The following is a 17,409-nucleotide window of genomic DNA, read 5'->3' as shown; positions in this document are numbered from 1 at the left end:
TGAGATTCTTATAATACATTATAAGAGAATTAAAATGTATCTGTATAAGACGATTATATGAGCTCATGAAATAGGCTAGTGTTTACACACACTTGCCGCCATGTCTGTTGACATGAGTTTGATCTCCAGCCCAACATGGTGACCTCCATACTTGTGTGGTGGCACACACTTGCATGTGCATACACACATGCACACACACACACACACACACACACACACACACACAAATAAATAAATAAATGTTATTTTCTATTTATTTATTTTATGTGTATGAGTGTTTTGTCTACATGTATGTATATGCATTGCATGCATGTCTGGTGCCCACAGAGTACAAAGGAGGCATCAGATCTCCTGGAGCCAGAATTTGAGATGTTTGTAACAATACAGATATGTGTAACCAAGCCCAGGTCTTCTGTAAGAGCAACAAGAGCTCTTAACCATGTAGCAATGTTTCTAGTGCCCCCTCCCTGTGTGTGTGTGTGTGTGTGTGTGTGTGTGTGTGTGTGTGTGTGTATGTGTGTGTATGAGAGAGACAGAGACAGAGAGACAGAGACAGAGACAGCGGGGGCTTGTCTCACTGTTTAGCCTTGGTTGGTCTATAACATAATAGGTAAGCCAGGATGGCCTTGAACTCAGAGACCTATCTGCTTCTTCCTTTTGAGTGCTAGAATTAAAGGTGAACATCCCCCTCCTCCACAACAAAAAAAGGCGCGCACCACCATGCACAGACCCATTATATTTTTTTTCAAAATATGATTGTAACCAAAATATTCCAAAATCCTATAACTATATGAATTTTAAAGGTTCTAATCTAATAATATAACAATTTAAAATGCTTTAAGTTGGGTTTCAAAATTCAGTTCCCCAAAATGTAAGGTGGCATTACCTAGGAAGATTAATAAAATTGGATTGTGAGGCAGCTACAGAACATGAAAACAGTCTCCAGTAATGACATATTCAGATTCCTCCATCATGAGACTTTGTGTGCTTATTAACAAAGCCAAATGAGGCCAAAGGACAAATGAGAATGAATGGCAATATTTTAAATAAATGATAAACTTTTAAAAGATTATAGAAGTTTTAATCCATGCCTCTTGATGTTGAGAACAAGTAGCAAAGAACCTAAGACCACATGGCAATACTTGAAACTCTGTCTCCCAGATCTCTGGAGACAGAAGCAGTGTCATGGAATGATGAGGAAGGGGCGTTTCAGCAAAAGACTTCTGCATTCACATCTCTCTAAGACACACATGTAGGCACATAGAACCTGCACTCCATAGCTGATGTGTTTAAAATAACTAATGAGGGCATGTTCACTAACACAGAGACAGCTCAAAACTGTGAGTTATAGCACTAGATTTATGGTAGAGAAGAAAACAATGAAGACCAAGTATCTGGATGATTTCAATGTCTAGGCTATCTTTAGAGAGTGTGGGATGGAGGGAGGGAGGGAAGGAAGGAGGGAGGAAGCCATGTCTCTTTCCTCTGTATAGAAATCAATTCAAAGTGGATCAACAAGCCTTAACAAAACGTGAAACTCTGAAACTTCTAGAGGAAAAACATGCTTGAGGACATAGGCAAGGCCTGTTTTGGAATCCTAAAAAGGAATTATGACAAGAACTGAAAGTTGTAAGATAACCCACAGACAGAGGGGAAAGGCACTGGTCATGTAAGCCTGGTGAGCTGAGTTTGGCCCCTGGAACCTATATCTATGAAACTGATTCACATAGTTGTCATCTGACTTCTTTTCTTTTCTTTTTTTTTCAAGACAGGGTCTCTCTCTATAACTCTGGCTGTCCTGGTACTCACTCTGTAGACCAGGCTGGCCTTGAACTAACAGAGATCCACCTGCCTATGCCTCCAGAGTGCTGGGATCAGAGGCATGTGCCACCACATCCAGCATGTCACGTGGCTTCTAAGCATACACACACACAAACACACACACACACACACACACACACACACACACACACACATATATATATATTAATTAATTTGTTTATTTTATAAATAATAGGCAAATAGAATCCCATAAGGCCGAAAAGCTTGTGCACAGCAAAGGCAATTTTTGTTTCCTTTAAAAAAGAAAAAGTTGGGGGCTGGAGAGATGGCTCAGAGGTTAAGAGCACCAACTGCTCTTCCATAGGTCCTGAGTTCAATTCTCAGCAACCACATGGTGGCTCACAACCATCTGTAATGAGATCTGGCGCCCTCTTCTGTGTACATAATAAATAAATCTTTAAAAAAGAAAAAAAGATTATTTGAAGACACAGTGAACAGAAGAGGAGTTATACTTCACATGTAACTAATATCCAGGATACATAAAGAGCTCAAAAAAACAAAATGATTACATATAAATGGTCAATGATTATATCAAAAAAAAAAACCTTCAAACTCCTTGGCCATCACTGAAATGCAAATCAAAGATACATTGAGATTCCATCTAATCCTTGTCAAAATGGCTATATGGAAAAACATGAACAAATATGGATGAGGCTATAGGAAAAAGGAAGTGTTTAACATTTTTGGTAGGAATGTAAATTATTCCAGCCAATACAGAAATCAGTGTGAAGGTTCTTCAAAAAACCATAAACTAGAACTACTAAATGATTCAACTACACCTCTCTCAAGTGAATCGAAGTCTGTAAACTGTAGAGATACCTACACATCCATATTGATGGCAGCATTAGTCACAGCAACCAAATCAGGGGTATCTCCCAATAAATAAATGGGTAATAGAAAAGTGATATTCATATGTATTCATATGCACAATAGATAGGACTGGAGATTGTCATATTTAGCTAAATAAGCCAGACTCAGAAAGACAAATATCCTTAACTTGTGTGTGTGCCTGTGTGCTTGTGTGAGAAAAAGACAGAGAGACAGAGACAGAGATGAGAGAACATAGATTGAAATGCCATGACAGCCAAGAAGAATATTGGGGAAACAGAAAGGGAATAATAGAAGAGCTAAGGCACACAGAAGGATCTGAGGGTCTGAGACTGTGGTATGGTCCAAATACATGTTATTTTGCATTAAAATGTCTGTATGAAAACTGCCATTATGTACATTAAATATAAACTAAATTTTGTTTGTGTGTTTGGGGATTGTTTATTTGTCTTTCCTTAATATTTTTCTATGTAGCACATGCCAGCATAGAACTTGTAATCCTTCCCTGCCTCTGCATGTTTGGATTGCAAGTATGCTCCACCCTGTCTTACAGAACCTGCATACTATCAGAGCAAGGAAGTGCATGCAGTTGGCATATCATTTCTTCCCTAACCTCAGCTTCTTAACCTGCAGTAGTTCTTGAGAAAAGACATATTAAAAACAACCTCACATAACACTGAAGAGACTATGATCAAGCACTGAAGACTTGGTTATCTAGAATGTCAATCTTCCTTCAGTGATGCTGCAAACAAGGGTCCCAAAGACACTTGGAAGCCCAAGTTTCAGACCCATGCTGGGGAGAGCAACAGTTACAGACCATTGAGACAAGGGAAGTTTGTTCACTCCTGATCCTTTTATTGTATTTACTTCTCCAAGACCACAGCCTTCAGAACAATGACAGTTTTGAAAGATAATACTCATCTTCTACTGGTTAATCTTTTATAGCATAACTGATACTGTCACAAAATATTACACGTATTGTCTCATGCAATTGTGTCAATGACCCTGCAAAGATCATGAGCTTTTGCTGTTTTTATATATGAAAAAAAGAATGGTCCAATAATATCCACAAAGGAGAAGGGAGAAGGCAGTGGAGGAACATAATCTGCTCTCAAAGAGATATTTGCAGGAATCTAAGCAGATTTCAGGCAGTACTAAGACCACTTTGAAGCATCACTTTCTAAAGGAGACTAAAAGGCAAGGAAGTAGCAAGCAAATGTGAAAGATGAATTATACAAAAGGAATAGATTTATTACTGCATGTTACTATTCAGTAAGCAAAATGAAATTTCAAAAATATATATTCTAGTAAATTTCAGGATATTCAGTATTCTGAGAATAAGCATTACAGAATAGACATTAAACTGGAAGAGAAATAATGGTTCTCATTTCCTAACATAGTAATATATACATGATTTCTACTCCCTGTCACATGAATATTTTCCTTATTACACAAATATTTTATAATGAATGAGAGGCTCAGACACTACTGTCTTTTCAGGGTTCATGGATAGCTGCATATAATATTTTTTAATGTTCAGCAATATCCAACAAAGTCCATGGAGACATGGCCACATCTGTAGGCTTACCTTCTGATGCTTTTTAATAACAACCGCTATAAAGGATATGCTAAATAAACAGCAACATGTAACAATGACTCCTAGAAATAGATTGCATAGTGCTTTATTAACCTTGAATTTTCTCAAGGCTGATGAGAAAGGAACAACAGCTGCGAAGAGACATTGGACAACAGACAAAACTCCTGAGCTAAACCAACCAGCTTATTTCAAACATGTGTTGACCTCAGAATGGAAACCTGGATATGTCCTACATTGGGGAAAGGGTTTTGCTTTTGTTTCCACAGGAGAAGAAAAGCTATGGATACCAACAAAATTAATAAAAATTTGATTCGAATAGGAGAAACCCCTTGATGAAGAGAACTAAAAGATCATCCACCAATGTGACACCTCTTCAGGTTGTAAGAAAAATTTAACAATCAAAGGTTGGGGTAGGGTTCTGGTTTTGTCTTTCCAGGATAATGGAAATACTCACCTTCCAGAAATCATAAGGCCTTGGATATCCGGGTGTTTACAACAGAAAGAAAGAATCTATTGGTACCAATCTACACAGGGTAAGATATCACTGTCTAACATCTATATCTCTATCAATCTAGAATAGTTGTGGTTCCAATTTAATTATAAACCAGGCTGGCTTTGGAGATGGAATTGGCTCACTCCTTCTCTAAACCCAAGCATATTGATAAAAGAAAAGGTTGAGAGATTCTTCAGTCCCATATCAGAAGAGCCCTCTGGTATGAGACAGAAGGAAACTAATTATAAGGGACCATTATCTTCAAGATTCTAATTCTCTCCATGCTTACTCTTGATTTCTTGGAATCCTTTCTTACATGCTATGACTTCTTTAAATCCAAACCTTCCATTCTGATAAAAAATAAGTTTTTTCCAATAGCAATCTTTGAAGTCTCCAGAAGGAAGATGGGGCCCCAACAACAACAACTCTACCCGATCCAGAATGATGCCATGGTAATCATCATACTACACTTCTTGCCAGAATTTCAGACAATCTTACCCATTACTCTGAGAGTTGCTGCAGAACCTACAGTTAGTCTAACTGAGATTTAACTATCTGAGCTTTCTCACAATACCCAACAGAGATACCATCACCCCTAAACAGCAGGAAGCAATTCTAAGAAAACGATGCCCCTTATCCCTAAGGTTTCATATTTCTCAGGGTTATGGATAATGGTTCTAGGGTTTGGGGTGGAAGAAACTGTTAAACTCACTACTCTCCTTAAGGAAAGAAAATATGTCTCAAAAAAAGGGAAAAGAAGAAATGGAATGGATAGATATAAAATATTATGGTAGACTATCATATACATTAGTAAACAAATTTAATAAAATAGCAGCCTTAGATAATTTGCAATGTTATGAATTCTTATATGTTGATACAAATATAAACTTTTTATATTCCTATCTAAGATAATTTGTATATTGATACAAATACAGAACTATGTTTGTTATATTGTACACATATTTTTACTCTTATTTGAAATATTTGTATATTGATACAAATGTAAATTTATAACTGTCATACTGTATGTATGTTCTACTTCTGTTTAAGATCTTCCATATACTGATATATATTTAGGATTATTATCATATTGCATATTGCACTATACATTTCTACATCTGTTAAAGATATTTTGTGTATTGTCACAATTTAAAGTCATTGTCCTTTTACTGTACATTTGCTTACAGACTGTTTGCTTTATTTATAGGAAGCCTTAGTCCTTAGGTTGTTTAGGTAGATAAGATTTATAGAGTTATTGTCACCTATGCTTGTCATCTCTATAATTATGTTAGTTAGGTTATCCAGATTTATAAATACATAGGTCAGATGGACAGGTAATCTTCAAACACTTCATGGACCATGGCATTTAAATAACTTAGAATTCTGTTGACGTGAGACACAATTGCTCCTGGCAGCACCAATTTGATCCCGAGAGAATGTTGAGCTTCTAAGACATTTCCATTTGGAAGTTTGTTGTCTTGGCACAAAATGGCCTACTGGGCAAAGAACTGCCCTTGCCTCAACTGCTGATAGTACAAATGCTGTCCTTTCTGGACAAGCGGGACACAAGGAAAGCGACCACTATACTTTGCCAAGACAAGGTAAGATGGTCTTTCAGAATTCCTGCTTCTGAAAATGGTCTGTCAGATACTCTAGGCCTGTAGCCAATTTGAATGCACCAATGATACTGAGAAACATTAGGTCCAGGCTGCCAGCTGTCTCTGTCTACTCTTGCAAGACTCCGGAAAGTTGCTTGTGTCCTCCCATTTCTCAGGTATTATTATATTCCTTCTCGGGTCTTTGATGAGGTTGAAGAATAGCAGTTATAGTTACAACTTAGTATATATACGTATATAATATCTTAGATAGAATATATTAAGTATTAGACTCAGGTTCTTTAGGATAGAACACCTTTTGGAATGATCTTTGTAACATGCCACCTACCCATACTCTAGACTTCCCTGGATTTCACTATGTGTTTTTTGCTTGATATTGTTTGCACTTATTGTAATTCCAACTTATCTAGGTCATTATCCCTCATTACTTCTGGACAATATTTGATAACCATTTCTTTGTATATAGTCTTGTAATAGGTTAGAACTTTCTTATTTAGACAAAAGGGGAAGATGTAGTGGATAGCCATCCCAGCATTGGCCTGGAAGTTCCAACCCCCATTGAGGCTTCAGTAATGGTCACGCCCACAAGGCGGGGCAGAGGAGGAAGTGGAAGACCCAAGATAGAGAGGAGGTCTCTCTCGCTTGGTTCTGGTATGCTGGACGCAGGAGGTAGACTGAGCAGAGTTCTCCAGAGAACACCGCCAGACTGCACCATACCTTTGCCAGACCCTACAACCTATCCCTTCATTTGTAAGTTACCCAACAAAATAAACCTCACTTTTAACTATGTGGAGTGGCCTTAATAATTTTGCCAATTGTTTACTTATTGATATATTTTCTCTTAAGTCCTTAAACATATTCACAAATGCTTGCTGCACATTTTTTCATCTGTTAAATTCAATACCTGAAATGTTTCAGAGTTGGCTTCATTTTTTGTTTTCTTTTGGTTTGGTTTGGTTTGGCTTGGCTTTTGAAACAAGGTTTCTCTGTGTAGCCCTGGATGTCCTAGAAATCACTTTGTTGACTAAGCTGTCCTTGAACTCAGAGATCCACCTGCCTCTGCCTCCTGAGTGATGGGATTAAAGGCTAGTACCACTACTGTCTAGCCATTCATTATTTCTTATCTTAACTGAGTCATATATTTTTATATATAATCAAATGTTTAGTTATGGACTAGACAAGGAGATGACACATTGTAGAGATTCTGAGCAATCGTCTTCATCTGAAGGATGATGGCTTTTATTTAAGGAGGCAGTTTAATTTGGGGCTAATCAACTTGAAATTCAAGGCTTAATTTTATTGTGTTTGGGTAAATTTATGTAAGGCTCTAAGTTTTCCAAAGCCACTAACTTGGTAAGAACCCAGCTCCAAACTCATTCTACTATGAACCCTACATGAGCTTTGTCACTAGTTTTTAGGGCAAGTATAGGATGCTACACATTAATGTGCTGTTAAAGACACACAAAGGTAGCCTGTCCACCAGGCATAGCTAGTCTTACGGTATCTTCTATCAAGGCTTAACCTGGAGAATTTCTAGTCTCTTCTTAGTCCTAGATAAATTTCCCTCTCTTGCAAGCTTCAAGTGACCTATGGTATACATGGAGCCCTGTCATCAGCTGAGGACCCATATTCAATTCCCCAACAGAAACAGACACTCCTCATGGCAACTACTTCTCTATGAGGTTTTCTGCAGTTTCTAATTATTTTGACAACTCTGAACAAAGAGATTTCCCTTTTCATTTCATCAAGACTGCCATGTTCTGGGCACCCATCTCCATGAGGCTTGGTTTGGAAGTTTTCTGCGACATGACACCATGGTTGACTGTGGAATTATGTCTGTATTTTTTTCTGTCATTCATCTTCTTTGACTTGCATTGTATGGTTGCCTTGTTTACCCTTTAGTTAGTGACATCTGTGGAAGCAAAGCTAGATAGGTAGCAGGAAATTTCATCATGTTCAGACAAGAAGTTTTTCTAAAGTGCCTAAAACATATTTTTTGTTTAAAATAAGTCTTTGTGATAGCATAACTAGATTTCCTATTGATCTATTTATTTACAAATTAGTTTCCACAACCTTTATTCATTTCTAAATATATCTAGAAAGCTGTTCATAGATAAATTTGAAATATCATCATATCAAGACTAAGAAATTATACTTTCATTCTATTATAATCTTACCTTTGATTAAAGGTGCCTGAATATGCCCTACATCTATGTTCTTCAGTGTTGCTTGAAGCCCAGAAATCTAAAAGCAAATAGTGCAAAGATATGGTATTATGTAGAAAATGAATTTTAAAATATTAAGTAAAATGCAATGTTTAAAACTTGACTACAAAATATCAAAAATATTAATCTCTCTCAAATCCATGCTTTTAAGTTATAAAACATCACATGTGAACTTTAGCTGAAAGATGACATTATTTTAGTTAAAAGTCAATAACATAGGCAACTATTAATCCTCCACTACAGAAAGCATTTAAAGTGTGTATCTTACTGCATAATTTATTAAACCAATAATGCTCTTTAGATACTTTGACAACTATTCAGTTCTACATTGAGAGAGGATTTTTCTCAGCTGAAATTTCTTCACAATTTGTCTTTTTAATCTATAAACTATGTAATTTATTCTTATATTTACAAATGATGGGGTAAGTATTTTTCAGGAACCAAAATGTGGACAACTATTTTATGCCCATAACAATTATTTATAACATAGATAATTTGCTTTTTTATTCATGCCTTATAATTACAAACATTTGTTGGCTGTGTGGCATACCTTTATCTACATTTCCTGAATCATAGTCAAATTTATAATTCAATCTTTAAAGCCATCTTATCCTTTACTGTACATAATTATCCAAACATAAAACACCTCCCACTTAATTACATACAAATGTACACATTTCTCAACTATCACTAGATACCAATATATTTACTTCTAAAAGTAGCAGATAAACTGTAGCCAACTGATTGGTACTAATGGAATGCTAGGGTAAAATAAATGACAGATCGGTGTCCTCAGAAGGCAAATGGATTATAAACTTATCAGAACACCATAAGCATCATACAATAGTGACTGCTACAGTGCTGGGAATTACAGTGTGCCCCACACCCAGACTCAAAGTATCCACAGTGATGACCCAATGTTATTACATTACCATGAAGTAAAGTCCATTTCTTTGGTTTTCATTTGTGCCACCAGAGCTCATATAGAATAGTCACTGTGTCCCTTCAGCCTCCTCTGGACTGAAACATCTCTGAAATTCTCCTTTATGTTAATGCCCTGAGCACATAGAAAGTGGTGGTTGGGAAGTCCCTGCAGGATGGCCTTGACTGTGGAGAGACTTGATTTGCTCCTAGTTAAACTAGAATTAGGGATTTTAGGAGGGCACCAACAGAGGAGAAATGTCATCATTTCTCTTTACTATGTGTTCTATGGGTAGTACACATACCTCACAGGTACTCCCTGTCAACAGGATCTAAGCTGATGATGTAAACTTTGGTACCTTACAAAGGCAGTTTGCCTGATTTCTTCACTGCAGTGATGTGGGGTATTCCTTTTTCCCTGTATGCACTGTGCTTTTGGAAACAAGGCTTTAAGTACGCCCAACACTTCATTTCCACCACCCTGCTAGAACAATAGTTCACTTAGCTATTTGGGATTCTTCTATATGCAAATTCGCCTATTGCACACATACACACACACACACACACACACACACACACACACACACACACACACAGCCATTATTCAGTGGAGCATTTCTATAATTTAAGACCACAGACATTTATTTTATACTTTGAATTATACCAATCCCACATTGTTTATCTTGTTGATCAAACTGTTACCAGCTACAACACTGGGAATTCTTCCTGAAAGGACTGTCTGAGTTAGGTTTCTGTTGCTGTGGTGAACACCATGATCAAAAACACCCTAGAGAGTAAAAGTTTTAATTCAGCTTGCAGCTTATCATCCACCAATGAAGGAATTCAGGATTGGAACCCAAATCAGGAATCTGGAAACAGGAAGTGCAGAAGAGGGCATGGAAGGAAACTGCTTACTGGCTTCCTTGTGTCTTCCTAAAGTTACTTTCTTGCCAGGACCACCTGCCCAGAGGTGGTAACAACACACAACAAACTAGGCCCTCTGACATCAATCGTGAACCAAGAAAATGCCCCTACAGACTTGCCTATAAGTCAGTTCTATGGAGATATTTTCTCAGTTGGGTTGCCTCTTCTTAAAGGTTCTAGTTTGTGTTAAGCTGACAAAAACTAACTAGTACAGAGTCTTAGAATGAGAAAGGTGACTCTTTGAATACTCGGCCACCAGGAGCTTTTAAGCCATAGGGTTAGTGATGGCATCATCTGGACTCCAATGGAACTGGGGCAGATCCGCAATCAAGTTTGGATGCCTATAGAACGCATAGCTCCTCTTGGATGGGCTCTACTCTGTGCCTACAGCTTTTCCTCAGTATGATCCCTGTCATCGCTAACATCTCAATAATCTCACCTGAAAACTATTTGTTAAGAAAAGGAATGTGGGTGAATTGAAAGCTACAGAAAAGGTGAGAGCTGAGATAGTATCTATAATTATTAAGGAAAAATTGCCTTTGCCAAACATCTTAATCCATTACTTTTTAATTCAACCTCTCTCTCATTAACATGACACAAGGAGAACTCAGCCAGATTCTTTTCCAGAATGTAACATTACTGGTTCTAGCTCAATTTCCAACAGACTCCTTGTTCTCCAAAATCTCATGAGCTGGGCCTCCATTATTTCTAGTTCTTTTTTCATCATGCTTATCTTCCTAATGTTAGGGTCCTAAAGAAGTCTCACAAAGACCACCATCCACATATCCAATCAGCAAGAGCATTTATTATATCAAGAAAGTTTCTAGCATGCTGGGGCTGGCCATCCCTTACAAAGACAAAATGGCGATGACCCAGAGAGGGACATGTAGCTCCTTTTAAGCACAGCTAAGGGGAGTTCCCAGAGCAGTTAGGTCATTTTAGATATGATTGGCTTAAGCAAGTGACAACCATATTAGTATATTCTAATTGGTCAGGGCTAGTCAGGGGCTGGTCAGAGCTACAGTTTTCAATTTTTGGCAGGCCTGGACAGGTCCCAGGCTTCTTGTCCTTATTTGGTTATCTACTGATTGTGGGTCAGGCCTGGCCTGGCCTGGTACTATACATAACAAGCCTCGTTGTCCTTGCTGTCAGGGGGTGTTGGAGATTAATTGTCCTTTGTTTGTGGCTCTTTCAGAAACTGCCTGCTTGGTTCCAAGAAGAAGGAACCAAGGCCTCATTCTTAACTGAGTTATTAAGGCAGGCTGTCATGGCCCTCTTACCTAAGAGCTACTGGAATGGTGTATTATGCTCTACCTTTGACATGCTGGGGATTTTCTGGCCCAAAGTTCCAAACTCTTCCACATTCCTCCCAGAAACCAATCCCACAGCCTGCTGGGCCTCACATGGGTTAGGTGCATCACTGCAATGGCCCCCACTCTTCAGTAACAGTCATCTGCATTGGTACTTGCTGCTTTGACAAGAGCAGCTTAGAGAACAGGATGCAGGTTTCACCTCACAGTTGATGGTTTGGTCCTTCGTTGGAGAAAGTGCACAAGGCAGCCAGTCGCATTGTATACACAATCAGGAAGCAGAAAGTCTGGGACTCAGCTTGCTGCCCTCCTTTTATTTGGTTCTGAACTCCAAGCCATGCCATTGTTATTCTATTTTCAGTTAACCCTTTCTGGAAGTACCTTGAGAGACCTGCCCAAAGGTATGTTTCCATGGCAACTGTAAGTTCTATCAGGTTGAAAATGATGATTAACCATGCCTTATCTATGAATTTAGTAACAATTGCAGTTTAGATTTTATGAATTATGGAATTTTTTGGAAAAAAATATGAATTTTTTGTGAAACTTGCAACACTAACAATTAGGATTGTAAGGTTTTATGTTTTAAATAAATTTAAAAGAGTCAGTTTAATTTTGTTATGTACCAAAGGAATTTAAAAGCATGTGCTTACCAGATTTTTATCTAGTAAATATACACTTTCACTCTTTAAGATATGAATTGAATGGCATAAAGTTTTCTAAGTTCTGAGAGCTACACTTATCCACATGGATAGGGGACTCTCAAAGGCCCCACCCTAAGATGAAGAGCTAGACAGGCAGCTGAGAGCTCCTAAAAGAAGGAGAATGATGTGTTTCTTGAGATGCACCACTTGATAGGTTTTCCATTCCCAAGTGGTTAGCCTTAAATACATATGAGCAGCACTAAATGGAATCACAGGATGCACTTATATATGCAATTATTTTTTGTGTGAACGCAACAATAATTAATGTTGAAGAAGCTTGATCTTGAGAGGGAGTTGGGGGAACAAGGGAGAATTGGGCAGGAAGAAGCGGGGATGGAAATGGTATTAATACAGTATTCATGAAATGAAATTTTTGAGGAATTTCAATTTTAAAAAATTCTAAATTCTAACACTTCACATTACAACTATTATACATGTTATAAACTACTATTACTAAAACATAATAAATTAAATATTCATTAAAATACAGATTTAAGGAAGTGAATGATCTAGGTTTTCACAGTAAACAGGAGATTCCTTTTGCTGTCTTTAACTCATATCTTTAAGGTGTGAGTTAAAAGAAAATTCTCAGAGTATATGTAATACTAACCTTATGTTTAAAAGCAAACAATATGATTTATCCTCTGGGATGAATCATAGGTAAATTTCCATATACTTAAAATATATTTTTCTTGTATAAATTTTGAATAAATTAATTCTGTGGCTTCATGACACTAATAGGTTTAGGTCAGAAGACTAATCAGTGGTCACACAGTTAGGATATACCTGACAAAAAGCTCTTACAAGAAAAGGTTTATTGGCAACAGATCAGTCTCTATTAAAGCTAGCCAAACAGGTTCAGTCCGGAAGTCACAAGCATGGTTTGCTTCCCAAGAGAATGTTTATGACTTAAACCATACTCTCTTCCCTAATTTGGGGACTAGGATAATTGGCTCAGGGACTATAACAGGGTGATATCTGAGAGTCATTTGACATTTAGCAACTTGGGCTCAATAAATTATAAATTATCTACTTTTTATTATAGACAATAGATACTCCCCCAACTTTTCCTAAACCTGTTTAATGATATTATAGTATAAGCTTAATCATTCATTTAACCCATTTTAGGTTGAAATAAAGTGTGTCAGTGTGAGCAATCATGTATAATACAGAACTTATTTGAAGAATATTTTATTTTACATCCCTTTTTTACTGATATCTTTAAAACAATCGTGAAAAACCATCAGATGCCCAGGATCAACTTTGTTTTTAGTGAATCTACTTAAATATGACTTTTCCAAACTGTAATGAATCTACAACTTTGAACAGCAGTTGTAGCCAAGAGAATAAACCTATTTCTAAAACCTAACTGTTCCATTTTCAATATCAAGAAATAAACTCTAGCATTTTCCAACAGTAAGTATTTTCCAAATCTGCATTCTTTTTTAAAATCAAGAAAAAAAAATTAGAAATTACTCTGTTAGAACAGGTGTGAAGATTGCTGAGACAAATGGGGGCACAGAATGGTTTTCAATGGATAATAATATAGAAACAGAAACACAGCCCCTACCACAGAACAAAGAAAAACAAAGAGATAGAGCCCAAGAAAGGAAAAATCAGAGGTCAAGCATAAGACCATGAGAAAGAACTTGAAGCAAAGGACAAACAAATTAGGCCATTTGAAATTGCTCCAAATACAATACAAACACTCCTACTTCCTCAGGAACAGCCTCAAACACTGATGTATTTTACAGACATTTCATATTTTATATTATTCTAAAAAACTATAGAGTCATTCAGGTAGTGCTTAAAAACTCTACATCCAATCCTCTTCATACTCCAGAAGAGGTACATAGAACTATTAACATTTAAATAATTTTATTTCAGGCTTATTTACTGTGGATGAGCATTTTTTGCCTGAATGTATATTTGTGCACCATGTATGTGCATCGTACCCATGAAGGTCAGAAGAAGACCAAAGCCGGAGTAATGGGTGGTTGTGAACTACTACATGGGTTTTGGGAGCCCTACAAGAGTAACAAGTGCTCTTAACTATGAAGCTATCTTTCCAACCCCAGGAATGTTAACATTTAAAATACTAGACCAAGAACATAAGTCTGACATGATATCCTTGCTAAAATGCTCACAACTACTATATATAGCAGAGGCCATCTAGCAAGGTTACATGGTTTGCATTCAAAAGAACCACTCAGAACAAAGTAAATCAACATCAAAAATGATCAAGTCTAATATACAACATCAGAAAGCATATACAGACTTTACACTGTATATATATTTGTGTGGTCTTTTGACCCACAATAATGAAGAAATTTAACAGAAAATTAATTTCTACAAAGCAGTTAATGTCACTTGTACATGTCCTGTGCTAAACTTAAGAGGCTGTTTTAACCCAACAGGATCCAGATAGTCCTTTGTCTTCAGCAGGAGTACGGGTTGAAGGACAATTAAGCCAGTTTCCATAGTAACAACAGTGTGCTGGGCATCTGTGTAATGGTATATAAAATTAAAACCAGACTCACTTCACACCGCATTGATACTAAAGGCAAGAGATTCACCCCTGCCTAATACGGAAGAAAACAGAAGAAAATATAAAAGACCTGAATATTGCAGGACTAATTTACAAACTACCAAGATTTGCCTCATCACTCCCAATTCTTATCTTTTTGTAATAAAGCAGTAATTAAGGCTGCAACCCAAAGATTGTATGCATGTCCTAAACGTCTTCAACATCAACTTTGACCAACTTAAGGAACCACCATCATGTTAGAGCCAAAAACAAACAAACAAAACAGAAGAATGTTTGCAGATAGATAACTTAGCCCCAGTCACACAGCAGACTGAATGGTAGAGCTAATTCTACTCAAGTTGCAGAAGCAGAAATCCACCCAGGGGTAGTATAAGCAAGTTGTAAGCATTAGTTTTCATTGTCAACTTAACTTGAAGTCACTATAGAAGCACACTTCAGAACAGGTGTGTGAAGGCATTTACAGAAAGAACTGAGAATGAAATTCCCATCTTGAATGTATACAGGCAGGACCACTCCAGGGCTAGGGTTCTTGACTGAATACAAATGAGGAAGCAAGCTGAGAACAAGCAGTCATGTCTCAGCATCCTAACTGTGGATCCCAAGTTAACAGCTAACTCAAACTCCTGTACCATGACATTCCTGCCATGACAGACTGTATCCTTAAGCTGTGAACACTTCCTTAATTTGCTTTTCTCAATTCTTGCCACAGCAATGAGAAATGGAACTAATACTACTGTTTAGGTGAAAAGAATGAAGGGGATCAAACTTTTACAGTCTGAAATAAATATTTAAAAATTAGATAATCAGAACACTCATTTTATTCAATATTACTTACAATATTATTTAAATATTCAAGGATACAAAATTAAAATTCAAGTACAAAAGGCATTAAAACAGTGATGTTCTATATTTTAATGGCTAAGAATTTCAATGCAGAGACCAAAGTACCATTATTTTAAAACATCTTAATAATATTATATAACTTGTATTACCATCATGTCAGCTTTCATAGCTTCTGAGTTTGGGTTTTAAAAAAATGTGCAGAAAGTAACAAAAGAATATTAAATCACAGTCCTACATTCTTTAACCAACTATTACATATTTTAATGTGGTGTATCAATTCCCTAAGGTCCTAGGCCTACACACACACACACACACACACACACACACACACACACACACACCACTTTAGGTAGAAGAAAAGGGTGTCCAAGGGATTTTCACTCATTTGTCTCATTTTCACAGCAGTCGTATTTTGAGACTACCACTTGTTAACACTACCTCTGACCTCTAAGGGCTTGGGAGGCAGGAGATAATACCTAGAGTGGTGGTTCTCCACCTTCCTCATGCTGTGACCCTTTAATACAGTCAGTTCCTCATGTTGTCATGACGCCCACCATAAAATTATTTTCATTGAACCTTCGTGACTGTAATTTTGCTACTGTTATGAATATCAATGTAACTATCCAATACCCAGGGTATCTGATATGCAACCCCCGTGAAAGGGTCATTTGACCCCCAAGAGTCTCTCTCACCCCCAGGTAGAGAAGCTCTGCTCTAAAAGTAGTAGGTGAAATGAGTCAGATGAAAAGATGAAAACTGCCCACATGTCACGGTGAAGGCAGAGACAGAAGTTAAAGGGAAGATCAGGGTTAAACACACAGTGTGGAGAACTAACGAGGGTAAGTAAGAGGCCTCGCAGCTGGATAGGAGATAGCCAAGTGGACCTGATGAGACACCGCTGGGTTCTAGGAAGCAAAGTCAGTGACGCGAGGCCAGCTGGCTAACTTCCGTGAGACTTTTACAATTTGTGAGACGTGTGGTAGGCATTGTTGTTTATCATGGATTCTTGCTTTTAATGCATGGCTTTTAACACAGCTATCCTAACAGACTAAGGTGTACGTGAGGATGGCTTCTGATGGGCCTGAGACAAGCAAGGATGAAACCTAGACTCTCCCATAGACAAGAAGGTAGCCAAGGATGCTGCAGCTACTTCTTGGTAGCTCTGAGAACCAGAAGAGCTCTATATAACTAACACTGAGGACACCTTCAGGGTCAGAGACAGCAACACCAGCCAAGGACTAATGGCTAGCAGAGAGACAACATCAGCAACTTACAAAACCATAGAACCAGCACGCTTAACCGTTAGTCAGACACATGCAAGAACTGAGGCAGAGAGAGACACTGGCCAAGTAAGCAACAGCTGTCAGACAGCCGAGGCCAGAATCCAAGATGAATACAGGTGCTCTTCAAATGAGCAGCTACCTGGATGAAGAGCTCTCAAATAGCACATAATCATTCCCTGGTTAGCCTGGGGGTAGCGGGGGTGGGGGGGCATATCTAGAACCTGTGGACTGCTCACTTGGTTGACCCATGACAAACCAAAGAATAGCCAAATTCAGTA

General features: G+C 37.6%; 1 protein-coding gene across 3 annotated transcripts in view; it reads right to left on the bottom strand.

The window, feature by feature from the left end:
* Positions 1 to 17,409, bottom strand: part of LOC118573327 (sperm-associated antigen 16 protein-like) — a 119,546-nt gene that overhangs the window by 54,355 nt on the left and 47,782 nt on the right. For all 3 annotated transcript variants that reach the window (XM_036173630.1, XM_036173629.1, XM_036173631.1), the window contains exon 8: positions 8,554 to 8,620. In XM_036173630.1, the coding sequence (XP_036029523.1) occupies positions 8,554 to 8,620 (67 nt within the window). The remainder of the gene's footprint in view (positions 1 to 8,553; positions 8,621 to 17,409) is intronic.

Source organism: Onychomys torridus, chromosome 23, assembly GCF_903995425.1.
Source record: "Onychomys torridus chromosome 23, mOncTor1.1, whole genome shotgun sequence".
Classification (NCBI taxonomy): domain Eukaryota; kingdom Metazoa; phylum Chordata; class Mammalia; order Rodentia; family Cricetidae; genus Onychomys; species Onychomys torridus.
The sequence above is the reverse complement of the archived record's forward strand: the minus strand, read 5'-3'. Positions and strand labels throughout refer to the sequence as shown.